The sequence below is a fragment of the Mustela nivalis genome, assembly GCF_964662115.1.
Source record: "Mustela nivalis genome assembly, chromosome: 8".
Taxonomy (NCBI): Eukaryota; Metazoa; Chordata; class Mammalia; order Carnivora; family Mustelidae; genus Mustela; species Mustela nivalis.
This window is the reverse complement of record NC_139027.1, coordinates 128,454,793-128,482,420: the sequence shown is the minus strand read 5'-3', so window position 1 is coordinate 128,482,420 and position 27,628 is coordinate 128,454,793. Positions and strand designations below refer to the sequence as shown.

At 50.6% G+C, this 27,628-nt stretch overlaps 1 protein-coding gene across 3 annotated transcripts; it reads right to left on the bottom strand.

Moving 5' to 3' along the window:
* Positions 1-814: 814 nt before the first annotated feature.
* Positions 815-22,960, bottom strand: SGK2 (serum/glucocorticoid regulated kinase 2). Of its 3 annotated transcripts, XM_082744671.1 has the most exons (14): positions 22,789-22,960; positions 22,226-22,302; positions 17,103-17,162; positions 16,661-16,710; positions 16,093-16,150; positions 15,808-15,891; positions 14,809-14,940; positions 13,505-13,617; positions 13,180-13,216; positions 12,132-12,218; positions 9,804-9,899; positions 8,695-8,850; positions 6,626-6,715; positions 815-2,611 (listed from the first exon to the last, which is right to left on the bottom strand). In XM_082744671.1, the coding sequence occupies exons 3-14, from the start codon at positions 17,136-17,138 to the stop codon at positions 2,447-2,449; spliced, it is 1,104 nt and encodes a 367-aa protein (XP_082600797.1). In that variant the 5' UTR covers positions 17,139-17,162; positions 22,226-22,302; positions 22,789-22,960; the 3' UTR covers positions 815-2,446. The 3 variants fall into 3 exon arrangements, with proteins under 3 accessions (XP_082600797.1, XP_082600796.1, XP_082600798.1); XM_082744670.1 differs by lacking the exon at positions 22,226-22,302; XM_082744672.1 differs by lacking the exons at positions 22,226-22,302; positions 22,789-22,960 and adding an exon at positions 18,255-19,905.
* Between the last annotated feature and the right edge of the window lie 4,668 nt (positions 22,961-27,628).

The window sequence follows — 27,628 nt, the reverse complement described above, 5'->3', positions numbered from 1 at the left end:
GGAGTTAGAGGTTGGCCAGATGCTACAAAACAGTGGTAATATAAACTGTATTATTACGGGAGCTGTGAGGGCCCGGAGATGGTCTGAAAGGCGGCCCGTATGAGCAGAGATATGATTAATACTAAGTAGAGTAATATTCATGAAGGCAAAGGCTGGAGAAGGAACTGCTCTGCCAAAAAGCCAAAGCCACATAGAGGTTGCTCTGCCATCGCCTTCAATATGAAAAGCCAGGCACCCGTGACCACAAACAGGCCATCCTTCGCTCCAAGGGAGCGCCCCTTGGCGGCCTTTGAGAGAGTGTGGACTGCAATGCCACTTCCTCGCTGGTTCAAACCAAGAGCAGAGGGTCAACCAGCAGTTGGGGTTTACATATATGTTTGTAAATAGGTACACAGTAGTAGCGGTTTTAGGAGCTTGAATCACACAACTCTCTTTTGCCTTAAACTACTGTCACTGCAAAGTTAAAAAATGGAGAAGAGGATGAGGATTCTCTTCATGGGGATGCTGCATTTTGGTGCAAAACTAGTAAGATCGAAGTGATGTATTCCCATTAGAGAGGGCGCAGGCTGTGCCACTTGAGGCTTTGGATAGGTTTGGAGTTCTGCCTGATGTACGGTCAGTGTTTGCCAGAAACCTAAAGGAGGGCGTGCTCAGAGCACTTCTCCCACTGCTGAGACCTGCAGGAGAACAGCAGGTTTAAAAATCAGCAGCCACCAAGTTCATTTCCCAGCTGTGCCTTGTACCTGCTGGGTGACCTTGGGCAAGTTGCTTAATCTATCAGAATGAATGTTTCTTATCTGTAAAGTGCGGTTAATAATTTCTAAATGCTGGTTTATTGTGAGGATTGCAGATAACGCATGCAAAGATCAGAAAGTGCTCAATAAACATAGATGAAGCATGATCCATTCCATATCATAGTTCTCCATTTTTATTCTCTATCCTGGTGAAAATTTTGTGACTTTACAATCTTAGACCACATGGAAGCATTATGTGTTTCACAACCCATAATAGCAGGTTGTGTACTTTTGACAGTACTATCACGTTACTGACAATTACACTCTTGCTTTTCGCTTTGGGAAGTTGGGGGAATGGGGCTCTCCATCATGTTCCACATTTGTCAATTAACAGGTGCTGTTATGATAGAAACCAAATCAGAGCGTTTCTTTGAAAGTTCTCAGCACATGTCATAGGGTAACAGTAACTCTTCCTGATACAGCTTTCAGTAGGTCAGTGTTAGTGTCATTGGTGTGTTTTCCAGCACCATCCCCTGTTATTTCTGGGGCAAGAAGCTGAGGGGAAAAAAAAAAAAAAAAAAAGGAAGAGAAAGCAGTAAAATCACCAGCACACACTGATGTTAAAGTTCTCTCCTTGTCCACAAGCCAAAAAGCCAATGAGCCCACCCTGAAGTAGCTGATGAACCACAGGTCTGTGGGGGACCAAAAAAAAAAAAAGAAGAAGAAGAAGAAAGAAAGAACCACTTTGCCACGGAAATAAGGCAATATGATCCATCCTACTCGGTTTTGTGGGTACTGTTACCACAGTTACCACATGAAAGGTTCTAGTCCCTTTCTTGAGTCAAAATATGGCACAGGTGCGTCCCTGGGCCACATGCCTGGCCGTCACAGCAGGGGAGGCTGGGAAAGTCAGTGATCTAGCATTTTCAGCCACTGTAAGTAGAGGTAATTACTGCCCTTCATCGGGGCTCACGAGCTAGGAGATTCTCTGGACATAGGAAAGGATTCAGATGTCAGGCAGGCAAACCTAAAAACAAATGTCCAATACCACCCACAACAAAGAAAAAGACACCATCAACAGAGAAAAATGAGAGCATGCTGGGGGATAGCCTAGAGGTGACATATAAAATGACATCTCTGTCATTTTACACGTGGAGATAAAAATCCAAACACCTAGAGATCCTTTGGTAGAGAGATGCTGGTTGCCTACCCCACATTTCTTAGCATCAGAGCCTGTGCTTTTAAGGGTGGTAATGTGCCCAGCTAATAAACCACATATCCTAGCCTCCATTGCAGGTAGGAGTGGATGGCTAATGAGCAGAAGCCATTGGTGGGTGCTTCTGGGGAAGCTCCGTAAAGGTGCTATTTTGCTCTCCCCTCCTTGCCTCCATTCTCCTTGCTCAGGACACAGAAGCAGTGACTATAGAGCTCCAGCAACCACTTTGTGGCAATACAGCAATCCTAATATTGGAAGCCAATTGCCGAAGACGGCACAGCAGAAATACAGAAAGCCTCAGTATCTGAAGACCTGTCCAACCAGCCTTGGACCACCTAACAACATTCTTCCTTTATGTGCTGGAAAGATATATGTAACCTTATGTAAGTCCTTGTTACTCTGAGTCTCTGTTACTAGCAGCATTAGGTAAGGAAGATAATTCCTGAAGGATACCAGCTGTCTTCAGTGGTTACACTAGTCTAGGAACACTTCTCTTCTAGTAGTCCAGGATGGCCTCATCCTCTGGTGCATAGGAAAATCCCAGGAAGGCACTGGAGGCCCCAGAACTACTGGCCACATTGTCAGGAGTACAGCCAATGGACTTTGAAACAGCTTCTTGGGTGAACTCGGGGTCAAAGTGTTTCAAGTCAGCAGGTCCTGCCTGTGAATAGAAACCAACAGTGAGATGGGAACACGGGAGTCCGAGCTGTTTAAGGAACCCACAGACCTGCGAGGGCTATTAGGTCTCCTTCTGAGGGCCTTGTGGATACTCACCTTTAGCTGACATTGACACATGTGTTTGTTAGTAATTTTATTTCGTGGCCCACTAGCCATGTATCAGTGCCTCCAACCTCCTGGCATCCTGCCTGCTCCACACCAACACTCAGACAAGTCTCGTCAACACGCACTTACTGAATGCCTACCAGGCACTGCTCATGGCACTGGAAACAGGAGAGAACAAAACAGAATGGGCCCCTGCTTTCATGGAGCCTGTATTATGCAGAGGGTAGGAAGACTGATAATGAACATGTACATAAATAGACAATCTGGGGTGCTGACAGACCTTGTGAAGAAGATAAAATAAATACGGTAGAGAGTGACTGGCTGTTTTTGCCATCGGGGAAGAAGACCTGGGTGTGAGATCGTAAAAATGGTCACACATCCTCCATTCGCTATTTGGAGCTGGAGTCCAGCTCTCCATACCTTTAACACAGGTTAGCCATGCGACTTGTTTGCGACAATGAGACGTTACCAGATGGGAGGCAAGCCAAGACTTGAAAAACACACACTGGAAGTTGTTCTCTCCTGCTGCCCTTGGAACCCTAGGCCACCATGTGAACAAGTCCAGTCCAAGTCCGAACAAGTGACGTGAACAAGACCAAGTCTGCTGGAGTAGCAGAGGCCTCAGAAGAGAATGCAGTCAGATGCTGGCCAACTGCCCTGCATTTGGGTGAGGCAGTTCTAGACTACTGGAATGATAGAGCCCAATAGAGACCGGCTGGCCTGGCACCAGCCCAAAAAACTCACCCAACCAACCCACTGAACCGGGATGACATACAAAATTGTTTGAAGACACTTAGTTTCCTGGGTGGCTTGTTAGACAGCATGAGCTAAATGAACCATCCTCTTTGTGAAGAAGGCACAGCCTCTGGAGAACACTAGTCCACCAGGGTTTTCTGAAATGAACAGGTGAGCAAGGGGAAGGGTCCACAGATCTGCTTGAGTATGCAAGCCTGAGGCTGTAGAACCAAACGGACCATGGTGTCCAGCTTCTCAAAAAGGCCACAGGGCACAGGGGTCCCAGCTCAGGGACCAGGGTTCCAAGACCAGAGTGTGGATCCTGGCCCTGGCTCTTGATAGCTGTGTGGTCCTAGATAAGACAGATGTTTTCTCTGTTTTTTACAAATGATACTGATGTTAAAGATATGTATTCAAGGGGCACCTGGGTGGCTCAGTGGGTTAAAGCCTCTGCCTTCAGCTCAGGTCATGATCCCAGATTCCTGGGATCGAGCCCCACATCGGGCTCTCTGCTCAGCAGGGAGCCTGCTTCCCTTCCTCTCTCTGCCTGCCTCTCTGCCTACTTGTGGTCTCTGTCTGTCAAATAAATAAATAAAACCTTAAAAAACAAAACAAAATATATTCAAGGTCTCCCAGCTGTAGACAACAGAACCAGGAATCTACCCCTGGTATGTCTCACTTTACAGTCCACTCGCTGCATTCTATTTCCGCCCTGTCTACCATTTTTTACATTATTCTTTCTCCAAGGTGTACATTCAATATTATCATCAGGGTCTTTTCCACACCCCCAGATAAAGAAACTTTCCAGGTACCTGGACTCAGAGTATCCTATCTGACTACTTGTCAGGACTCTGATGCTCAAAGAGACGTTTGTGCATAGGTAATTCACAAAAGGCGAGGTGTAGATAACAAACATTGGCAGTGTTGAGGTGTGCGAACTACAAGGATGCAAGCAGTGTGACACTGCGGGACGCTTTGCAAGCAGTTGAGAGAACCTCCAACGTCTCCTTCAAATGGGGCTCCTTTCATGCACACTGCCACCGCTAATTAATATCAGCACTAATTAACACTGCTAATTAAACACTAACCACCTTCACTATAAAAGAAATTAAAACAGGATGAGATGCCATGTTTTACTTAACAAATTTGCAAAGCTGAAAACAGTAACAATTGCACACATTGTAGAAAGGAAGATGAGAATTCGCCAGCAGACCCTGCTGGCAGGAAGTGGATTTTACTCCCGGTCGCAGAGTTAGGGAATCAAGAGCCTAGAGGGTGTGTCTGGCTGGCTTAGTCAGGAGAGCAAGAGACTCTTGACCTCAGGGTCTTGAGTTCAAGCCCCACATTGGATGATTACTTAAAATGGGGAGATTACTTAAAAAAAGAAGAAAGAAAGAAACAGGTTCACATTCTCTGACCTGGTAACTCCCTACCTGGAATCCATCTTAAGGAAATAACTGGAACCCGGGGCAAAGATACACACTTAAAAGTGTTCATCAGTACTTTTATGATAAAGAAAGAATGATAATAACCTAAAGTTCACCATTTGGAGCATAGTTGAATACATTATATCACCAATGGAGGATTGAAAGATTATGTAACCATTTAAAATTATACTTCTAGGGCGCCTGGGTGGCTCAGTGGGTTAAGCCTCTGCCTTCAGCTCAGGTCATGATCTCAGGGTCCTGGAATCGAGCCCCGCATCGGGCTCTCTGCTCATCGGGAGACCTGCTTCCCCCTCTCTCTCTGCTTGCCTCTCTGCCTACTTGTGATTTCTCTCTCTGTGTGTCAAATAAATGAATAAAATCTTTTTTAAAAAATGAATAAATAAATAAAATGATACTTATAAAGTTTTATATGATTTGGGGGAAATAATGACATTGGTTTCTAGCAAGAAAAGAAAGGTAAGGGGAGAAGATATCTATATGTATTAAGTATAATCTATGTAAAAACACATAGAAAAAGACAGGAGGGAATATACCAGCAGCAATTTCTCTTGGGCAGTGAGATAATAAACTTTTCCACCTTGCTGTTTTAAACTGTTTTACACACTTTCTTTCTTTTTTTCTTTAAGATTTTATTTATTTGAGGGGCACCTGGGTGGCTCAGTGGGTTAAGCCTCTGCCTTCGGCTCAGGTCATGGTCTCAGGGTCCTGGGATTGAGCCCCGCATTGGGCTCTCTGTTCGGCAGGGAGCCTGCTTCTCCCTCTCTCTCTCTGCCTGCCTCTCTGCCTACTTGTGATCTCTCCCCGTCAAATAAATAAATAAAATCTTTTAAAAAGAAAGGTTTTATTTATTTGACACAGAGAGAGAGAGAGAGAGAGAACAAGTAGGCAAAGCAGCAGGCAGAGGGAGAGGGAAAAGCAGGCTCCCCACTGAGCAGGGAGCCCGATGTGGGACTCCATCCCAGTAAACTGCGATCATGACCTAAGTCGAAGATAGATGTTTAATTGACTGAGTCACCCAGGCGTCCCTACACACTTTCTATAATGATTATATGCCACTTTTATTATCAGGGGAAAAAAAGAATTTTACAGGGCTTGGTTCCATCTGGGTGTGCTATGTGACAAAAAGGGGTTTATTTACTTATTTTTAAAATTTTTTTAAGGATTTTATTTATTTATTTGATAGAGAGAGAGTGAGAGAAAGCACAAGCAAGGGGAGTGGCCCGCAGAGGGAGAGGGAGAAGCAGGCTTCCCGCTGAGCAAGCAGCACAATGTGGGGCTCGATCCCAGGACCCTACGATCATGACCTGAGTTGAAGACGGATGCACCACCAACTGAGCCACCCAGGTGCCCCATTTATTTTTTTTTTAAAGACTTTATTTTTAAGGAATCTCTATACCCAACATGAGACTCGAACCTACAACTCAGAGATCAAGAATCATGTGTTCCACTGACTGAGCCAGCCAGGAGTCCCCAGAGAGTGCTTTAAACAGTGTAAAGGGCCCTGCAATGAAGGTTATTGGTGCTGAGAATGAAGGGGTGGGGGACAGTGTGGCTCTGGCAGTCAGGACTTCTGGGGCCTAGACCCCGTTTTGCCTCTAACTTACCATGTGGACCTGGGCCCCTGGTTATCCCACCTGTAGAAAGAGAGTGGCCCAGATCTCTCCCACCAGCCCCAGAAAACCAGAATATGGAACACAGTGACCTCTTACCACATTTGGGTTGAAGGGTGGAGTCAGCCTCTTGTGGTACAAGTCATCCCAGTTTATGGGGCTGAAGAATACATGATTCTTTATCTCAAGCTGTAGGAAGAAGGTGCTGATCACAAGTAGCCCTCCCCACGGCACTCCTCCCCCACCCCACCCCCTGACTCCTCATGTCTGGGCGCTCCAACTCTACGGGCAGCTGGCTGTTAAGCTCTAAAACCTTTACTGGGAAAGTAACTTGTAATTCCAGCTGGTTTCATGGGACAAAGGGCTGTTCTGCAGCCAGGCCTCTTCCCTTCACCATCATCTAGAACCCAAACCCTCCTCCCCTATAGCATTCATTCATTCCTCAACTATTTACTGAGCACCTACTCTATGCCAGCACCATGGAACATGGTGGTGGTATGTCAGTGAACAAGTGCAGAACCTGCCTTTGGAGTTCCCAGGGATCTTCCCACCCCATCCACCTGCCTCGGTGCATCTTGATTCTTCTAGAATGCAAACCAGAGAAATAGACCACCTCTGCTCAGTAAGGAAGGTAACGGAAGTAAAGCCCCAAGAAAAACTGCAGTTTCCTGGAGACCAGAATTTAGGACTCAGCCCTGGGCCTCGTTCACTACTTCTTTCCTAATCTAAGCCAATGTCAGCATCAAGTTCCTCCTATCCCAGCAGGACCCTCTCTATTCATGTTTGACAAGGAATTATTCTCCAGCTCCCTACATCATAAATGTTCCCCACCCCATGCCCCGTGTAGGTGTTAAAGAGCCGGATCCAAAAGATCTTGACGACTCAAGAAATGGATTAACACTGGTTGACTATAAATTAAGGAACTAGGTAACTAAAGGGTCTTTTTCTTAATATCCTTTGAGTTTTGATCTATGGGAATGTATCCCTTATTTGAAAAATCATACATATTTTTAAGATGCAAATTTCCACTTGAAAGAAGGGGACTAGTCTTCATGAGAGTCCCCTTCTTTAAGCTGGCCAGGGATGGGTGGAAAAATCCCCTAAATGTTTGTTACACTTCATGGTATCCGGCATGTGGGGCTCCGGGTACCAACACTTAGCACTGGCCTAAGGGCTTTGTATATATTAATTCACATGATCTTTATAGCAGCTGTGATCTAGGTGTTATCATTGCAGATGGGGAAACTGAAGCTTACAGAGAGAAGTTATGCAATTTGCCCAAGGTTCTGCAACTAGGAAGGATGAGGAAGGTGGAGGAGGGATCTGAACCCAGATAGTCTGTCCGTGTACCACAACCACTGTGCTAGAAGAGAAAGCAAACTTCCAGGGAGTGCTTTTCCAGGGAGAAAAGCACTATGGTCTTTCTTTTATAAATTCAAATTATCTCTTGTTGACTAGAGAATATAAGATTATTTTTCAAGTTCTACTTTAATAAAAAAAAAATCCTGAATTCATTATAGAAATCAAGACTGAATTACTCATCTCTGTATCCTGAATGCCCAGCCTGGCACTGGCAAAAACCAAGTCCGGTCCTCTCTCTGCATAGAAACCAGAGGAATATCTTAAAACTGAAATTGGGTCTTGCCAGAGCCCTGTTCAAAATCCAGCAAAGTGGACCACTCTTCTTGTTCATGCCACAGGACTTTGGTACATGCTGTGTGCAAAAAAGGTGTTGTCCCCTCCTCCGAGTAGACCTACTTCACTATGCCACTGTAAATTCACTCCCTCCCATTATTGTCTATCTTGGCTCACTGTTCATTTATTTCCTGGTGCTTGTCACACTCTGTAATCATATATATCATAATGTTTGTTTGTTGTCTGCCTTCCCCAATCAACGTAACAAGGGCATAGACCCAGCCCACTGAATCCCTACAACCTAGCTCAATGCCTGACACGTAGCAGGTGCTCAGTAAACATTGGATGAATTCAAGAACTAGAATAAAGGAAGTAATGAAGCAGTAGTAGCAGCTGTGAATTTCCAAACGAAGGAGTTTGCAATGCCCGGTTTTGGAGGGGAGCTGGATGCCCATCACTGTGCATCTGAGCTGCTTCTGCAGGAAGCTGAACACCCCCCTCAGGGACTAGTGCTCTGCTGGCAGTTCACCTACAAAGTCTGATTTGGAGCCCAGCCGCTGCCTCTGGTCCTTGTGGAGAAGGCCTTGCAGGAGGTCGCAGGCAGCCACAGTCTGGCCCCCAGGGATCTGCAGCGGCTGGTGCAGAATGTTCTCATACATCTGGGACATGTCTTGGCTGTAGAATGGTGGCTGATGAGAGAGAGAGAGAGAAGCTGGAGGCTCATCCATGCTAACGTGGGGAAAGGTCTCAGGGAGACTTGGCTCAAAGCCAGGTAATGGAAGGATTCAGCCAGACTGCGTCTTGTGCAATGGTTCACACCACAGACTGGAGAGAAACAGAGACCTCACTTCCGGCATAGGGGAGAGAGCCACTGGGAGGGCTGAGTGGGGACCGCCCAGGAGCATCCCCTATCCCAGCTCTCTTAACCCAGCTTGGGCACCAAATCTGCGCTTTGCAAAATGAACACTTTTTTTTTTTTTTTTTTTTTTTTTTTGCAAAGTGAACACTTTTGCCCTCATGATTCCAGCCTAGCCGCACAGCCGTCTTTGGAGACAGGTAGTGATTTGTTGGACGAGACAAGGCTCAAGAGATTGAGCCACATGGCCAGGAAGAGAGCCAGACCCCGCTCCCATGCCCAGAGCCCACTCTTTCCTGAGACTCTTTATCCCGCCTCCTGCTTCTGCTGCTTCTTCCTGACTCCACAGAGCCCATCTCTCATATCCACCACGTTCTGCTAGAGAAGCTGGACCAGAGCAGTGTCTGCCAGGGTAAGTCTACACAAGTGTCCCTCTGAGCAGGCAGCCCGGGGCTGGTTCCACAGACTTCCGGCACTGCGACCTTTCTGGGCCTCAGTTTCCTTCCCGGTAAATAAGAACAACTCCATTTCCTCCAGTGGCAGTCTCCCAAGGCTGTTTCTTGCTGCCGAAGGAGTCATAGATGAGATGGTGTGTTGTAAAGGGCTAACTAACCTTATTGAAGAAACATCCATAATCCAGACATCATCTTTTTGAGCTTGGAGTAGAAAGATGGCTCATTCAGTTCCTTGAGGAGCCAGAGGAGGCCACACAAGGGAGAGACCCACCCCCATCTCATCCTGGAGCCTTGTCCACATGTCCCTTGCAGATGCTCACAGCCCACTCACCAGGCCTTGCAGCATCTCGTAGAGAACGGCCCCCAAGCACCACCAGTCCACTGCCCGATCATAAGGCTCTTTACGAAGCACTTCTGGAGCCAAGTACTGTTGAGGAGAAAATACATTTATCTGAAAGACACTCGGCCTCAGTCTCCCCACTTGTAAACAGGGCACTTAGAAGAAAAGATCACCAGGGGTTGATCCTGCTGTGATATGCACGTGCGTATGTTCAATCATCATCCATCTGCCAAAGGCCTACTCTGTGCCTGACCCTTTGCCAACGTGCAAAGGTAGACTTACACGGTTGTATAAGTGGTGCACAATACAAAAGTACCAGCCAAAAGGATATACAGAGTTGTAAGCCTGGCAGTGATTAACTCACCAAGCCATAACCCTAGTATAGGGTTATATCTGGCAACTTGATTAATGTTTAATAGAGTAACTCTTTCTAATTAATGTGCCCAAGGGGGTGCCTTTATCTAATTTGCACAAAAGCATCCTATCAGTGTCCTGGGAACCAGAAAACCCTGTGAGTACTCACAGTGCACTGGGGAGACTAATGCTGAAGTGGAAGTAAATGCGGCACATACTTGTACTGGAAACCTCAGTAACAGAGAGATGCTTAGGAATCAGGAAAGAGGAGGGGACACCTCAGTTCCTAGTGACAGATGAATGCATGCCACAGAGCTGTGCCTTCCAACAAGATGACTACCTGAGGCAGATCTCTGCTTTCTGCCAAACCCAAGGGTGGGGTGACCCCTTTGTCTGGTATCTCTGCCATTGAGTCTCAGCAACGGACAAGAGCCATTTGGAGAGACTGTGTGGATGTGGGAGGGACAGGAAGTTATCCAGACCTGAGCCCCAGGAGGGGCTCATTTAACCTCCCAGAGTCTTGATTTCCTCCTCTGTAAAATGGGGTTGCAGGATCCCTCCCTGGGGGCTGTTTTAAGGCTATGTGCTCATCTGGGCATAACAGGACATGTGTGCAGGCCTTGAACAATGGGAGCAACCATGGGTACTCTTGTCTGTGCTTCCCGGCATCACAACAGTAGCTGACTTATGGAAGAGGTGATGTGTTGGAGCCCCATGTCTCCTCCACAATCCGGGATGTCCTTTGCCCTGCTCCTCACCCCTGGCAATGTCCAAGGAAGAGATAGCTGGGCTGTCAAGCTTGGGGACACCAGCTCTGTCCAGTGGACACCCTGCCATATATGCAAACACAGACAATGGCTCCTGCTCAGAGAGATCACCTAATTCCATCAGCTGCTCCAAAACCAAATGGAGGAGGCCCAGCCGAGATCTGAGATCCAGGTTTTCTAGCATACCGAGAACAACAGAGCGGATAAAAGTCCTGTCCCATGCCAGATCAGGAGGCACTTCCCAGTCCTACAGCCTCTGCCTCCCAGCCCCCACCCAGATTATCGGTCAACTGGGAACCCCGTTGGGTCCAAGGTCCAAGGGTCAACACCCTGTTGGGAGTCCAGGGAAAGGTTTTCACCTGCAAGGCTCCCGGGAAGCCCAGCAGGACACACAGACATGCATGGATTACTGCGGAGACCCACAGAGTTTTTTTTTTTTTTTTTAATTTTATTTATTTATTTGACAGAGAGAGATCACAAGTAGGCAGAGAGGCAGGCAGAGAGAGAGAGGAGGAAGCAGGCTCCCTGCCGAGCAGAGAGCCCGATGTGGGACTCGATCCCAGGACCCTGAGATCATGACCCGAGCCGAAGGCAGTGGCTCAACCCACTGAGCCACCCAGGCGCCCGAGACCCACAGATTTTAGCCCCCCAGGCTCTTGGCAGCTGGAAGAGGGGAGTAGACCAGCATGTTGTATTCGCCAGCCCTGATCTTAACTTGTCAGGCCAAGCCCTCCTGCCACACATGGACTTCACCCTGTAGGGCAGGCTGTCCAACATGACAGCCACTCGTTGCCCGTGGCTACAAGAATAACCTATCTCAACAACTTCATATTGATTGTATGCTGAAATGACAATGTTTTGTATATACTGGGTTAATTAAAATATATTACAAAAATGAATTCTGCCTGTTTCTTTGTACTTTTTAAATGTGGCTGCTGGGAAACTTTACCTTGAGTATAGAGTCTGCATAGCTATTTCTCTTCTTCTAAGAGAAAGAACTGCTGCAGAACTTCCCCAGCAGGCCCCAGAGCTGGTGCCCCCATTAGACAGATGAGGAAATCAAGGCAGAGGACAAGCCAGCTCAGGGCAAGGGCTTGGGTGACAGGACTGGGCCTCCCCCAACCCGGTGGAACCTGTTGGCTCTAAGCTCAACTGCTCATGGCCTGACCTCTGACCTCTCTTACAAGGTTTGGCTTACCTCAGGGGTGCCACAGAATGTGGATGTGGTATCCTCAGGCTCTACCCCTTCCTTGCAGAGGCCAAAATCCGTCAGCACCACGTGTCCCTGCAGAGGAGGGTGAGTAGAAGCTGGAAGGTGGTCTAAGCTAAAGGGATGGTCAGGCCTAACCCCAAAGCCCAGATGCTTTACCCCAGGGCAGCAGCTGGGGAGTCTCATGCCTCTGGCATAGGCTATAGGCTTCACTTAGAGACCCATAGCTCCTAGACTGGATGTAGGAGCGGTACAAGGGGCAAGGTGGGGGGGTATCATTCCACTGTCTGCCCGCCCCCTCCCCCCAGCTTATCACAGACTTAGACCCATGCCCTACAACATGGCAGCTCCATGAATATCGTCGCTGGAGGGGACTGGCGGTGGCAGCTCCCTTGACAGAGAGCTGGTGTTTCAGAAAACAACCATATCGTGTGGCAGCTGGATGGCTGGTGGAGGTCTCGGAGTGAGTGGATACTCTGCTCAGCTCTCCCCTTTAGGAGCTGTCACGCCCATACCCCACTTCTGGGACATTCCTCTTATCCCAAGTTATGTTCCTCCCAAGGGGCAATCCACACCTAGTGACCAGTCAATGCAAGGGCACAAAAGCCCAGATTCCTTGCCTCAGTTTGGAACGGTTCTGAAGAGTCACCCCAGCCTGGACCCTCCCCACCCCTGTAAGATCAGCCAAGGCAACCTCATTTGCAACCACAATGCAGGTGGGCTTTCTCCTGTGCCCAGTCCTGCCTCCTCATCCCCTTAAAACTGGATCTCTTAAAAGCATTCCCCAATAACCATCTGCACTCAACACTCCATCTGTTTCCAGGGGACCCAGTCTAAGACACGGAGAAACTACAAAGTCCAAGAGCCTCCACTTGCCCCCCGCAAACCACACACACACACACACACACACACACACACACACACACACACATACACGAGCACACATAACTGAATGCATCCCTATCCATAAGCACAAGGCACAATGCTTGCACACATGTTCATAAGCACACACATATAGACACACACACACACCGACCTGGCAGTCCAAAAGAATGTTCTCTGGTTTCAGATCCCTGCAGAAAACAAGAGAAAAGAGCACTGTGATGTCTCCCTTAGTGAGGAGAGCAGGAGACCCAGGATCCTGGCAGGCAGACTGCTCCTGGAGGCTCACGGAGATGTGGAGGGAGAGCCCAAGGAGAATGGGCACTTGATGCCAGAAAGGAAGCTCCTACTCTACCCCCACTGCTGAGCCGTCCTCCTTGGACAAAGGGCCAAGTTCACCAGGACCTAGGGGTCTACACGACCCCTGGCAATTGTGGCAGAAGGGCCAGAGCTGGCTCGGAGCCACAGGTGGGACTCACCTGTAAATGACGTTGAGGGAGTGCAGGTAGCCAATGGCACTGGCCACCTCGGCGGCGTAGAACCGGGCCCGGGGCTCCAGGAACCGGCGTTCCCGCTGCAGGTGGAAGAAGAGCTGGAAGGGGAGGAGGTGTGTGAGAGAGGGTCTCTGGGCGGGGGCTCCAGCTCCTAGAGAGCAGGGTGGGGGGCAACTGGGCAAGTCACCCGCTCGCAGAGCTGCAATGTTCTCAGACGGACAGAGGCATGCTTGGGGCGCCTTGGGGGCTCCGTCGGTTAAGCATCCGACTCTTGATCTCCGCTCAGGCCTTGATCTCAGAGTTGTGAGTTCAAGCCCCACATTGGGCTTTATGCTGGCATGGAGCCTACTTAAAAAATGCTGGCCCCCACACTACAGAACAGTCGTGGGTGTCCAGAGTGTCAGCAGGAGAAATGAATTCACATGGATTGAGCAGCTACCAGATTCCAGGGTCAAAGCCAGACCCTTTCACATCTCTTACCTCATTTAATTCTCTTGACTACCTTTAGGGTATCAAATAGGATGCCAGTTTCACCTAAGAGACAACTGGAAGGGGTCAGGTGACTTGCCCAAGGCCAGGGAGCGCACAACTGGCAGAGCTGCCATGGTACCCCAGGTCATTTGATGATGCATCTTTCCTTGCCCCGGCAGTAAGCTGTCAAACTGAGCCCAGCCTAGGTCTATCCGGGGGCCAACTGCTTTGGTCTGTTTTGCTGGCCTGGGAAAGGCCTTTCCTCTACCAGGGGACTTAGGGATCCAGAGCAAAACCCACCTCTTGGTATCAGGCCAAAAGTCATGAGGTCATACAGGTTCAGTCTGGGATCACCTGCCCAGACAGACAGTCCAGGATGGGGCCTAGCCGCCCTCTGCTGTGCTTCTGGGTCACCAGGTGGCCTTGGGTCTCTGTTCACCACAGGGACCCATTACCCACCGCCCCGTCCCCGCAGTGGCCTATGGTATAAAAAAGAGGGCATCGGAATTCTTAACCACGGCACTCCACTAACACTGACCTTGCCCAGGTGTGCTGAAGTGAGTCTGGGCAGCCTTGTGTGGGGGCAGTCAAGAAATGGGGGGCTAAAAAAAAGAAATGGGGGGCTGGGAGCCAAACAGACTTGCATTCAAATCCTGGCTCTGTCAGGGACAGGCTGGGTGGCCGTGAGCAAGGGAGTTACCTCTTGAGCCTCGATTTTTCAGCTACAAAATGGGTCTGTTGTGAGGATGAGGTGCTATCATTCCAGAATCTGGTACACGTACCAGGCATTTAAGAATCCTCCCTAGGGGTCCACCCACCTCTCCCCCGTTGACATAGTCCAGCACGAAGTAGAGCTTCTCAGGCGTCTGGAAGGAGTAGCGCAGGCCCACAAGGAAGGGGTGCCGTACATTCTTCAGCAGCACACTGCGCTCCGCCATGATGTGGCTCTGCTGTGGGGTCATAGTTAGGGGCGCATGTCACCACCCACACAGCCCCCAGTGCCCTGGCACAGCCCACGTGGCCTCACTCATTCATGGGGTTGCCCTGCCCAGGACCTTCTCATGCCCCTGCTCAAATACCCACTGTGGCTCCTTAGTGTCCTCAGAGCCAGGCTCCCTGCACAGTAGCCAGGATTCTGAATGGTCAGCTTTATCCGCAGCTTTGTGCGTGCAGCTCCAGCTCCTGGGTCAGAAATCTCTGACCCTCTCTCCAGGGGCGATAAGGAAAGCACACGTGATTACCGCATAAAAGGAGTCCCACTTGTGGTTTTGTTCATGCTGTTTTTCCTGCCTGGACACCGCACATTTGGAGGCCAACTGCCAGGCCTCCCTAAAGACCTCGGCTATCTGCCCTCAGGATGTCCTTGTTAACATTAATTTCCTCGCCTCAGCCCTCTGATTGATGGTCCTCTCTCCTGGTCTGCTCTGTACCGCTCAAGAGCTTGGAATTAAAGAGACTCAAGTCAGCTGAAGAAGCTAGAACTGTGGGTTGGCTGTGGCTTGAGGGGCTCCAACACTGCACATACAGGAAGGCTGGCAGCTAGACAAGGCAGAGGGCTCATCGGCCATGGAGCCCTGAGTTTCCCAGTGGACAGCAGAGAGCTGGGATGGGGTCCGCCCGAAAGCCCTATGGGTGAGCTGGTTGGCTGGGTCCTCTGAAAAGGGTCACCACCGTCAGCACCACCCGGCCCTCTGTCTGCTGTGATCACAGCTGCACCAGCCCCGTGGGTCCTTCAGCACTGGGACCCATCTCGGGAAAACATCTTAGGCTGGGGTCGAGAAGCAGGAGGGCAAATGCCTGAGCACGAGCTCTGGTACCTCTTTCTTCTTTAAGATGGACTTTTTCTGCAGCACCTTCACTGCGTAGAACATCCCATCAGACTTGTGCTTGGCCAGCAGGACCTGAGCAGAAGCACAAACGTAAGGCCCCACAAGGGATGACTCCTCTGAGCTTCGGATTTCTCCATCAGCCGCTTGCTCTGGCCCTGCGTCCGGGATTCTACAGTTGTGAGCTCCTGCTTTGTGCGTGCAAGCGACAGGCAGAGGGTGGAGAAGGCCGGGGAAGGGAAGACCCAGGTCTCCCAACCTCCCTGTGTCACTCACCTTCCCATAGCTCCCTTTGCCAATGACTCTCAGGAAGTCAAAGTCGGTGGGCCGGGCGCTGCAGGGGAGGGAGAAGAACACATTTGTGGACTTGGAAAACCTGGCTCCTGATAGGAAATCCAGGCTTCTCTTTGACTTGGAAGCTGGGGAACAGAGGGAGCTTTCCAAGAGTCAAGCCTCCTGGCCACTGAAGCATGCCATGTTCTCCCAGCCAAGAGGACTTGGAGGACAGACCCCTACCCCTGGGGAACCACAGTCAAGCAACCAACAGACAAGCTGGGGAGAAAACTGACAAAACTGAAAAGAAGACAAGAACTCTGCTCCCCCCCCCCAAACCTGAGAAGGGCCTGAAGGGTGGGGAATTGCTAACAATGCAGAGTTTGGGGTGCGTTTCAGGCATGCGACTCAGCATGGGCAAATCCTGGGGAATTAGTGGTAGATAAAGCTGGGTCCCAGGTGGCAGAAGGTCCTGACGGTAGACCAGAGAACTTGGATCTGATTCCCAAAGAGAGGGGAGCCGGGTATGAAGGAAGCCCAAGGGAAAGTTGCTTGAAAGACCAGAACTCACTTTGGGTTGGCCGAAGGTCCCAGGTTGATGTTCCCATTGGCCCTTGAGGGCTGGTAGACATCGACAGAAAAGTTAGTAAGATCAGCAGGGACTGAGTGTTAGGTTCCTCAGCCTCTTGCTTTCCCCTGGCCTAGGCCCTGCTCCCTTCTCTACTAGCCTGCCTGCTTCTTCCTTCCTTCTTTTCACTGGTCTCCCAACCCACCCAACCACCCACCATCTCATCTGTTTCTCCTAACACCCCATTTTCTTGAAGCTCTTGCCCAACTCTGTGCCCTGTTTACCCTGTAAATGGCCCACTTCCGTGAGCTGACAGTGACCCCTGACAGCACCCCACCCCCTACTCTAGGTGGGCCCACCAGGCTGGCCTGAGCATCCCCCGGATTTCCCCTGGAAGAGGAAGTGAGCCCCCTGGTGGTGTGTAGGGGAACCAAGACTCACTCACCAGAGGACTGGGCATCCCAGACTGGCTAGAGTCCATTCTATGGCAGCGATCAGGTGGGCTCTGAGGACACAAGAGGGACCGGGCATGAGAGAGCTGTGGTTGGGGAAGGAGTCTCACCTGTCTAAGGCTTTAGGCACTGCTGCACTCTCCATCCCTCCCCAACCCCATGCACCTGCCAGTCTGAACACCTCCAACCCAAGGCTGAGGACCCCTGCAAGGGACAAGAACCGATACACCCTGAACCCAGCCTCTCTAACCAAACATCTCAAGAAGGAGCCAAGGAGAATGCCCAGGGGTATCCCTCCCAGGCTTAATGTTTTCAAGGATTGGGGACAGCCAGTGTGGCAAGATCCCTGTGAGCCAGGGCGGCCCTGGAAGGCTAGGATGGCCAGGGCTGGAAGGCTGGGCTCCCCAGGCTCCCAGACAGGCACACTGCAACCCTGAATTCCTGGGGACATCCCTGAGCTGGGATCTGTGTTGTGCTGACTGTTATCTCCCTGCCGCATGGACTTCTACTTAATGCCCCTGGAATGGCAAGTGGCCTGGGGGCCTGGGCTAGAGCCACGAAGAGATGACCCAAGCCTGGCTAGTGTTTGTTTGAAGAGTGTGACCAGCTGGTCTCTGCAGCTAGGAGTGTCTTTCCTGCTCCCACGCTGCAGGCTGAAGGAGGCTGTCCGGGCTCTGGCTCAGGATGTTCACGGCATATGCCTGCTTGGAAGGCCAAGGGGAAGAACTGAGATTCCACCTAAGAACCCAGGTGCTCATGGAGGATGTAGGTACTGTACATCCCAGGACCACAGCCTTGACCCACCAGGGGGACCTGGACAACAGCCTAGCCTCTCTGGGTAAAAAAAACCACCCGTCTTTACAAGGGAGGATCCTGGAGCAACCACTCCTGTGATGGCCTTGGGCGCTGACAAAGTCATCCCAGGAGAAAGGAGGGAATCCCCTAGCCCAGGCTGCTCCAAAAGGCCCAGGCCCGTGGGATCCTGAGAGAACGAGCTTCAGATCTGCCTGATAGGGAGTGTAGCCTGGCTTCAGCCAGCCCCCTGGGGTCCGTGCTCCCCGAGGGCCCATAATGCTGCCACACCCACTCCTGGGTTGATCCCATAGGCCCCTTTGCGGGGCCCAGGCCTCTCTAGCCCCACGTACCTGTGCAGCCTGAGGAGAGGCCACTGGAAGAACCGGCAGTTGGAGCCGGAGGACAGGCCGTGGACAAGAGAGCCTCTCTCTGTTCTCCCAACAAGGGCCGAAGTGTCTGTGCCTGGCGCCGGCCCGGCCCCGGCACCCAGCTCAGAACTCCCCGCAGCCGCAGCAACAGCAGCAACAGCAGCAAGGGGGCTGTTAATGTCACGTGGGATCCAGCTGCGCTTAGGATGGGACCAGGGACCTCACCTCCCCCTGGGGGGCGTGTGGGAGGGGGGTGGGCAACAGCTGCGGGAACACTCTGCTGACGCCTGAGGCTTGTTCGAATGTGTGAGAGTATATGGCTCAGGCTGTGTGTGTGTGTCTGTGTGTGTAGGGGGCTTGTCTGTAAGAAGACGCGCTCCCTGGGGCCTACCGAGGCCGGGCATAGACAGACTCCTTAAGGTTCTAGAGACCTCATCCAAGGCAGCTGAGAGCACTTTGCCTTCCAAGAATCTGTAGGTGTTTCAGGCACAGGTGTCTGGCCCAGTCCAGCCAGCCTTGGTCTTTGCCTGCTGAGCACTTGGCCCTTTGGGCCCTTCCTTGCTGGCTGCTCCAGGACCTTGGCCCACTGTCTCTAGGAAAGGACAGGTTGGCCTACAGCTCTCCAGCTGTGTCAGTGGTATGTGGTGCAATAATTAAGTACTCACGGGATCCCTCCTCTCCCCAGGCACTCATGAGGGGTGTTCTGGGGAATGAAAGAGTTCAAGGGGCCTGACAGAAAGCCCCTGCCTTTCTGGAACTTTCTGTGTGGCTACCATATGCCACATTTAGTTGGACCTCTGCAATTCACCACAGTGGAGGGACCCACGGGGCCAGGGCTAAGAAGGTTGGCCGGGGAGGGACCTGAGCCCAGCAGCCTTGGGGGTTCTCACTGGGCTCTGAAAAGCAGGGGACCAGTGGGGGGTTGTCCCAGCAAAGCAAACCCAAGTGAACAATATCAGAGCCTTCCATCTTTCAACAAACTCGAAATGTTGAACCAATACACCGATGGGCAGGATGTCATGTTGACAAAACACATACCCACCACAAGGACATTTCTTTTGAATAACAAGACCCTGATGGGACTTTATTCAGCAGCCAGGTGTAGAACAGGAGAATAATCATGAAAGTAATCCTAACTGAAATGGCCTGCTCAGAGCCCCCGCTGGCTGTGACTTTCCCTCTCTTGACCTGACATTCCTCTCCAAGTTCAGTTCCACTTCGGTGTCCTCCCTTTCAGTTAAACGCCTTGAAAGAGTTGTCTGGACTCAGTTTCCACTCTTCCTCCTTTTCTCTCTTGAGCCCATTCCAAAGAGGCTTTAACCCCAGCCCTCCACCAAGACCCTGGGCCAGTGACTCCCACGTTCCAGAGCCAGTGATGGGCTCCTCGGCCCCAGCTCGCCCAGCTTCTCTGGAGGTGGAGGACTGGGTACACCCGGTCTTCCCACTTGGCCTCCGGAGCTCCTGGTTTTCTTTCCATCTCAACCTGCTGCTCTTTCTCCATTTCTGCCGAATCTGCCTCCTCCTTTGCCACTAAATGGTGGCCTGTCCTGGGGTTCCGTTTTCAGACCTCTAGCTACCCTTGCTCCCAAACTCTCTCCTGCACTAAGTCTGTTTTTTTTTTTTTTTAAGATTTTTATTTATTTATTTGATAGGCAGAGATCACAAGCAGGCAGAGAGGCAGGCAGAGAGAGAGAGGAAGGGAAGCAGGTTCCCTGCTGAGCAGAGAGCCCGATGTGGGGCTCGATCCCAGGACCCTGAGATCATGACCTGAGCCAAAGGCAGAGGCTTTAACCCACTGAGCCACCCAGGTGCCCCCTAAGTCTGGGTTTATGTATCTAACTGCACTCTTGGCCGTTCACTAGTTGGGTGCCTAGAAGCACCTCACTCGTAACACGTCCAAGAGTCTGGACGCCCATTCCTTCCCCTCCGCTCCGGCCTGCTCCTCTGTCTTCCATCTCCTACCTGCTCAAAGAATCAAGCCAGCAACTTGGAATTCGGTCTAGAGACACGGAACCTTCCCCCAACTCCAGTCCACCATGAAATCCCAGGAGACTCTACCTTCCCATAGAACCTAGGGAGCACTGCTACCCACCAGAGCATCTGCCCCGTCCCTGCCTGAGCCACTGACACTCGTCATTTGCCTCCCTGCTGTCTCCTGATTTTTAGCTTGACCCTCTACATGTTTCTCCACCCAAAGCCAGAGCACCACTTTTTTTTTTTTTTTAAGATTTTATTTATTTATTTGACAGAGATCACAGGTAGTCAGAGAGGCAGGCAGAGAGAGTGAGAGGGAAGCAGGCTCCCTGCCGAGCAGAGAGCCCGATGTGGGACTCGATCCCAGGACCCTGAGATCATGACCTGAACCAAAGGCAGCGGCTTAAACCACTGAGCCACCCAGGCGCCCCCAGAGCACCACTTTTACACTGGAAGCCAGACCACGTGACCTGGCTGCTCAGAAACTCCAGTCGCTTCCCATCACACCTTGGATTAAAATCCAAAGTCTGCCATGGTCTGCGAGATTCCATGTGACCTGGTTCCTGTCACCGTCTCCACTTTCATTCCCATGCTCTCTACACTCCAGCTTCTCTGACTTTCTTTCTGTCGCTCAAACACACCGAGTGCCCTCTGGCCTCCTGGCCCTGGCCCTTCCTTTCCCCTCTGCGTAGAATGTTCTTCCCCCCACCCCTGACTCCTGCATGGCTGGCTTCCAGGAACATCACAGAGGTCTCTGCTCAACTGTCACCACTGAGAGAGGCCTCTTCTCGTTGTGCATGACTGATTTTCCTCGTTTGTCTGAGACCGAGGATTTCTAGGGATGTGAGACTCTCAGGGCTAAAGCTAGAGCAGTCCCGGGGCACAGCAGGATGGCTGGTCACTATACAGCACGCTCCTGCCTGCTCCCTGTCCCCTTTCTCTGCTGAGCACGTTCTACTCTGACATCTCGTCATCAACTCTTTCTGTCTTGCACTAGAACATCGGCTCCACGAGGGCAAAGATTTTTCTTGTTCACGGTTGAGTCCCCAGCACCTAGATAAGGATCTGGTATAGGATCGGTGCTCAGTATTTGAGTGATGAAACAGGAATGAGTTGATAAGATCAAGGAGAGTACATATATAAAATGGAAAATTGCCCAACGGAAAACGATAGATTTGTAAATCAGAATGGGAATGTATGTGTGACACAACGTCAAGCAGAAAAAGGACATTTCAAAATGGTAGGTGTGCCAGGGAGATCATCTTTGTAAGATAATAGAGACACATATGCACGTATACATTTGTGCATAGGCACCAAGAAAGGCTGGACGCTTACAACCCAAGGTGACAGAGGGTTAAGCTAATTTTTATCTTTGTACCTTGGTGTAAAATGTCTCAAGAGGTTGCTGTTCCCTTAATTCTTTGGTAGGAAGGCCTGGGGAGAATTTTGACACATGCATTGCCCACCACCACACTCCCATCACCTCGACTGGAACTCCCACATCGATGCAGCTCACAGCTCCTGTAGCTTCTTTCTTACCTGCACCATCGTCTTCTGATTTTCTGGCCGAAGGCTGGGCATCAATACCTCATCGTGACTATTCAAACCCACAGGGATGCCCGTGAACTTGCACGGTGTGATCCCTCCTAACTGCTGGAGCGTAGACGCATACGCCTCTGGCCCATCATGGCACCAACCTGCTCACACCTCCCGAGGGCTGCTGGCTGCAGCGGGGGTGGGGGTCACTCCGTTCCCTCTCTTTGGAGCACTGCCCTGACCATTCTGGTCTACTTGGCCAGCCCGTTCGCCTCTGTCCTCATTTGCCGTCCCCAGAAGCCTTGCCAGACCTCCTCCTGCACCGCCCCCCCCGGATCCCCTAAACTCTTACCCCCTCCTCTGTGTCCACTGCTGCTGTAACATCTGTCTTCACACTACTGTGATTTATTTGCCTGCCTGGCCAGTGCATACCAATGACATACCAATGACAGTGCCACCAAGGGCCAGCTTGGTCTTGTTTTGTTCCCACAGCGCCAGGGGTTAGAAACCACCAGGATCCCTGTTTGAAGGAGGAGGAAACTGAGGCACAGAGAGGTGAAGTGGCTTGACCAAGACACCAAGCTGGCTAACGCTCTAACTGGGATTTGAACCCAGGCAGTCTGACTCGAAGCCCGTGGCCTAGAACTGCAGGGAGAAGTTGGGAATGTAGAAAAGGAAGGAAGGAATTGAGCGGGGTGGGCGGGAGGGTGTGGCTGCCGTCAGGAGGAGAGGAGATTAGGGACAGGGAGGCAGGGAGGTAGTTGAGAGGGATGGACGGGATGGAGGGGCAGGAAAGGAGTTAGGAAGGGGTGAGGAAGGAAGGGAGAAGGGCAGGAATAGTTACGAAGGAAAATGGCAGGAAAGGAAGTAGGAAAGAGGGTGCTAGGCAGGAAAGGGAGGACATTGGCAGCCAGAAACGAAGACAGCCAGGCGACCCATTTCTCCGTTTGGCAGCCCGACCGACAGGCTGGCAGGCAGGGGTCCTGCTCACGCCTGAGCCTCTCACCTGAAAATGCGGGGTCTCCGTCAGGTCCTGGGGAGCAGCCCGGGGCACAGCTCTGCCCTCCTGTCTCTCTGCATGGTCCCGCTGACCTGAAACCCAGCCCCGCGGTGCTGGACAACCTTCCCGGTCAGGAGCGACCTGTCACCCACTCACTTGGCTCCCGAGCCAGCTAGGAGCTAGCTGCAGGGCCTTCTGGTTACTAATTAACCTTGGACCTGAATGGAAGACAGCTTCTAGACAGGCCTGGCCCTGGGGACCCTCTGAACTTTAAAGAGCTACTGCACCATTCGAGTTGTGTGACCTTGGACTGACTACCGAGGATGGCGTGTGTCCTGACCCTCACAGAAAGGGTCTCTGAGTTGCCTTTCAACCCTGTCACGTTTCCATTCTCTGAAATGCCTCCCGCCCCACCTCCCAGGTCCGGCCCAAATGCTGACCTTGCATGGTCTGCCCTGATTCCAACAGCTGAATCACGTCCCCTTTCCCTTAGTGCCTGGAGGACTGACCGTTGAAAGGGCTGGTCTCACACGGTTCTCCCCTGAGCGGGGACCACAGCCTCTGACATGACCCCTTCCCCGACACCTCTGGGAATGGAAAGCTCATTTTATCCTGAGCCAGCCTTGTTGCCGGACACTGCCAAGCCCGAGGCTGCCGCCCAGAGCTCACCTGCTGGGGCACCGCTTGGGGAACCATCCCGGGAAGAGAACCATGGCTGAGCGGCGCCCCATGCTCTGCTCCACCCTTCAGTGACCTGGGGCTCAGGAACCAGGGCTCAGCACTCCCTAGCTTGCACCGAAGGAAGGCTAGCTCCTGGTCAATCTGAAGCTGCCCAGACTGAGGGTTCCAACTCAGGGCAGGGGCTGGGACTGGCCGGCTGCACAGGGTCTGGCTATCATGCTGCCTCCTCACTGCCTTTTCATTAGGATCTCAGCAACTTTTTTTTTTTTTTTTTTAAGATTTTATTTATTTATTTGACAGACAGAGATCACAAGTAGAGAGAGGGGGGGAAGCAGGCTCCCCGTTGAGCAGAGAGCCCCATGCGGGGTTCAATCCCAGGACCCTGGAATCATGACCTGAGCCGAAGGCAGAGGCTTTAATCCTCTGAGCCACCCAGGCGCCCCAAGACCTCAGCAACTTCTTAATCTTTCTAGTGTGCCCCCGGAGAAGCCGGGCATGCCCTATCCCCCACCTCCACCAACACACACAGGAGCAAATACTTGGCCTCTGCCTGGAGAGGGGCCACGGCTGGCCCAACTGCGCGGAGCAGATTGGAGCCAAGCCCTGGGTCCTGGCCCTTTCCAGAGCCTTCCCGTGTCAGCTCCACTGGGCTCCTCCTCCCCTGCCTTCCCAGAACCAGTTTTCAAACACCCCCCCCACCCCGATGGAGTTGCATAAACTGTATTGAAAAAGTCCAGTGTACAGAAGAATGTGGAATAAAAAGTGAAAGCTTCTCCTCGACCCCATCTTCATTCTCATTTCCAGAAGTAACCGCTGTGAACTAAACGGGGACCACCCTTCCAGACCTTTGTCTGCAACCTAATCTCCGTATCTCAAATGATTTTTCCAGAAAAAAAACGGGCCACACCACACACATGGTTCAGGAGCTCATTTTCTCTCACACTCTTTCTTTCCCCGTCAACACAGAGTCAACTTTTTTTTTTAATCATCTGCATCACATTGTATAATGTGGGATTAATTTCCCTGTCCCTGTTCCCTGGTTCCTGTTTCTTTGTTGGACGTTTAGGCTGCTACCAATTTCACAAGAATTCTAACGAGGCTTTAGAGAAACCCGTGGTGCTAATAGCTTGTGGCCTGGCGCTCCTGTTTCTGTCTGATAAACTCCTATGGGGGGAGGGCTGGGTTAATTCTGACCTATCTACCAAATTACTGTAGACAGTGGGACCAAATGACATGGCTATCAGCGGTGCTTAAACTGGCCCTTCCCCTCCACGAGGCCCCAGAAAACAGGCCCCTCCGGCAGAGGTGCACCTCCTCCCTGTCCTCCTCTGCCTCCCCACCCCCGGCCACCCTTCCTGTCCCTTCCTCCCAGAGGCTTGCTGGACTCTGTGGTGTGGGCACGAAGACCAAAGACATGTTCTCAGGGAAGAGAAGGGGAGCCAGAACCTCAACCAACGTGCACCCACCTCCATGAATATTCCCTCCGCCTTGACATTCAGCCCACTTCCCGTGCTTTGTCGGGTGTCCCGCCCACACTCCCAGGGCTTCCCCCCACCTGCACACACCCTCCTCCTCTCACGCCTGCAGGTTCAGCCACAGGCAGAGGGAATAAGGGGCCTAGGATCTGTAAGGACCCTACACCCACACAAGCTGGAAGCAGGACCTTTGAGCCAATGGAGTCCACACATAGGCCATTGATGGGCCCAGGTTTCTTTCAGAAATTTTTTTTTTTTTTTTACAAATGTATCAATGTACAAGAATTTAAAAAATCAAATAGAGAGGGGCGCCTGGGAGGCCTCAGACCCCTCTGCCTTCGGCTCGGGTCGTGATCCCAGGGTCCTGGGGTCGAGCCCCACATTAGGCTCTCTGCTGGGCGGCAAGCCTGCTTCCCCCCCCCCCTCTCTCTGCCTGCCTCTCTGCCTACTTGTGATCTCTGCCTGTCAAATAAATGAATAAAATCTTAAAAAAAAAAAAAAAAAGCTGCTTCCTTCAGTATTTATTTCCATTTGTCTAAATCGCATGACCATCCTGTTATTCCTTCCTCTTTTGGTTTTGAGCGTTATCAAGCGGGTTCCTTTCTACTGTTGGACTCCAGATCTCACCCATCCAAATACACACTCCGCTTTTCCTAAAGTTAATACTTCCTCCTTTGATGGTTTGAAACATTGAACACACACACACGCGACAATTCTCTCTTAAACTCTGTCAGAGCAGGACATATTCTCTTCATACAATGATAAGATAGTTTTGGTTCCTTTGTTTGTTTTGTATTTCATCCTTCCTGGAGCCTCTCACATTCTTCTCTTCTCACTTGGACAGCTGCTCAGTTGTCAACCTGGCCCCTCCCTTCTCATCCCTCTGCAAGTTCCCTGCAAGTCTCTCTCCTTGTTGGAGGTCCTGTTTCTTGGATCCTCTGTCTCTTTCTTCCTTCCCTTCCTTCCTTCCTTCTTTCTTTTTTCTTAATTTCAAATTGTGGGTAAATCTATTTAACAAAGTTTGCCATTTCAACCATCTTTTTTTTTAAATCAATTAATTTTTTAAAAAATTTATTTGACAGGCAGAGATCACAAGTAGGCAGAGAGGCAGGCAGAGAGAGAGGAGGAAGCAGGCTCCCCGCTGAGCAGAGAGCCCGCTGTGGGGCTCGATCCCAGGACCCTGGGATCATGGCCTGAGCCGAAAGCAGAGGCTTTAACCCACTGAGCCACCCAGGCGCCCCTCAACCATCTTTTTAAAAAAGATTTTATTTGAGAGAGCGAGAGAGTGAGAGAGAGCACAGGAGCGTGAGCACGGTGGGGCCGGGAGAGAGGGAAGAAGGGCAGAGGCAGGGGCAGAAGCAGGCTTCCCGCTGAGCAAGGAGCTCCACGAGGCTCTATCTCAGGACCCTGAGATCATGACCAAAGGCAGATACTTAACCAACTGAGCCACCCAGGCGCCCCCATTTCAACCATCTTTACGTGAACAATTCAGCAGCATTAGGTACATTCACAACGTTGTACAACCACCATCACCTATTTACAAGACTTCATTGCTTCGAAGAGAGACTCTGTAACCATTAAGCAATAATCATCCCTTTCCCCTCCTCCCAGCCTCTGGTAACCTCCAATCTACTTTCCGTCTCTATGGACCTGCCTATTCTAGATATTTCTTATAAGGGACTCACGGAATATTTGTCCTTTTGTGCCTGGCTTATTCCATGTAGCATCATGTCTTCAGGGTTTTTCCATGTTGTTTAATCCTTCTTTAGGGTTGAATAATATTCTGTTGTACGGGTAGACTACGTTTTGTCTACCCACTCATCTATGAACAGACACTCGGGTTCTTTCCACCTCTAGGCTGTTGTGAGTAAGGCTAAAGTGATTACTGGCAACAAGTATCTGTTTTCAGATTTTTCAGGTGTCTACTTAGGAGTGGAATTTCTGAGTAATGTGATAATTCTAGGTTTAGCTTTTTGAGAAGGCAAACCCCTCCTCAAGCAGCCAGCCTGTTTTCCAACCTAGTACACTCCAACCAATGGTTTCCCCACACCCTTGCCAACAATTATTATTTTCCAATTTTGTGATGACAGCCATCCTGGTGGGTGTGAAGTGGTAGCTCATGGTGGTTTTCATGGGCATTTCTCTAATGACAAAGCGGTGGAGCATCTCTTCATGTGTTTGTTGGCATTTGCACATCTTTGGAGAAAGGTCTAGGCAAGACCTCTGCTCATTTTTTATTCGGGTTGTTTGTCTTTTTGTTGTTTAATGTTAGGGGTTCTCTATATATTCTGGATATTGAACCCTTGACAGATGGACAATTTGTGAGTATTTCCTCCCGGTCTATAGATTGTCTTTTCACTTTCTTGACAAAGTCCTTTGATGCACAGAAGTTTTTCATTTTGATGAACTTCAACTGTTTCTTCTTTTGTTGCTTGTGCTTTTGGTGTCACATCTAGACCTCACTGTCAATTCTGAAAAATCATAACGATTTACCTCTGGGTTTTGTTCTAAGGATTTTATGGTCTTAGCTCCTATATTTAGGTCATTGGCCCATTTGAGTTCCATTTTTATATGGTATAGGTAGGCATCTAACTGCATGTTTTTCACGTGCAGAGATCCAGTTGTCCCAACACCCTCTGATGGAGAGACTGTTCTTTCCCCATTGAATGAACGAACACTCTTTTCAAAAA

What these genes read in the sequence shown, in the direction of transcription:
- SGK2 (XM_082744671.1), bottom strand. Translation starts at nt 17,138, where the DNA reads ATGGACTCTAGCCAGTCTGGGATGCCCAGTCCTCTG. An exon ending in ACATTCTTTTGGACTGCCAG is followed by an intron (nt 12,219 to 13,179) that starts GTCGGTGTGTGT and finishes CCTCCTCTGCAG; the next exon opens with GGACACGTGGTGCTGACGGA. An exon ending in ACGAGATGCTGCAAGGCCTG is followed by an intron (nt 8,851 to 9,803) that starts GTGAGTGGGCTG and finishes CTCTCTCATCAG; the next exon opens with CCACCATTCTACAGCCAAGA.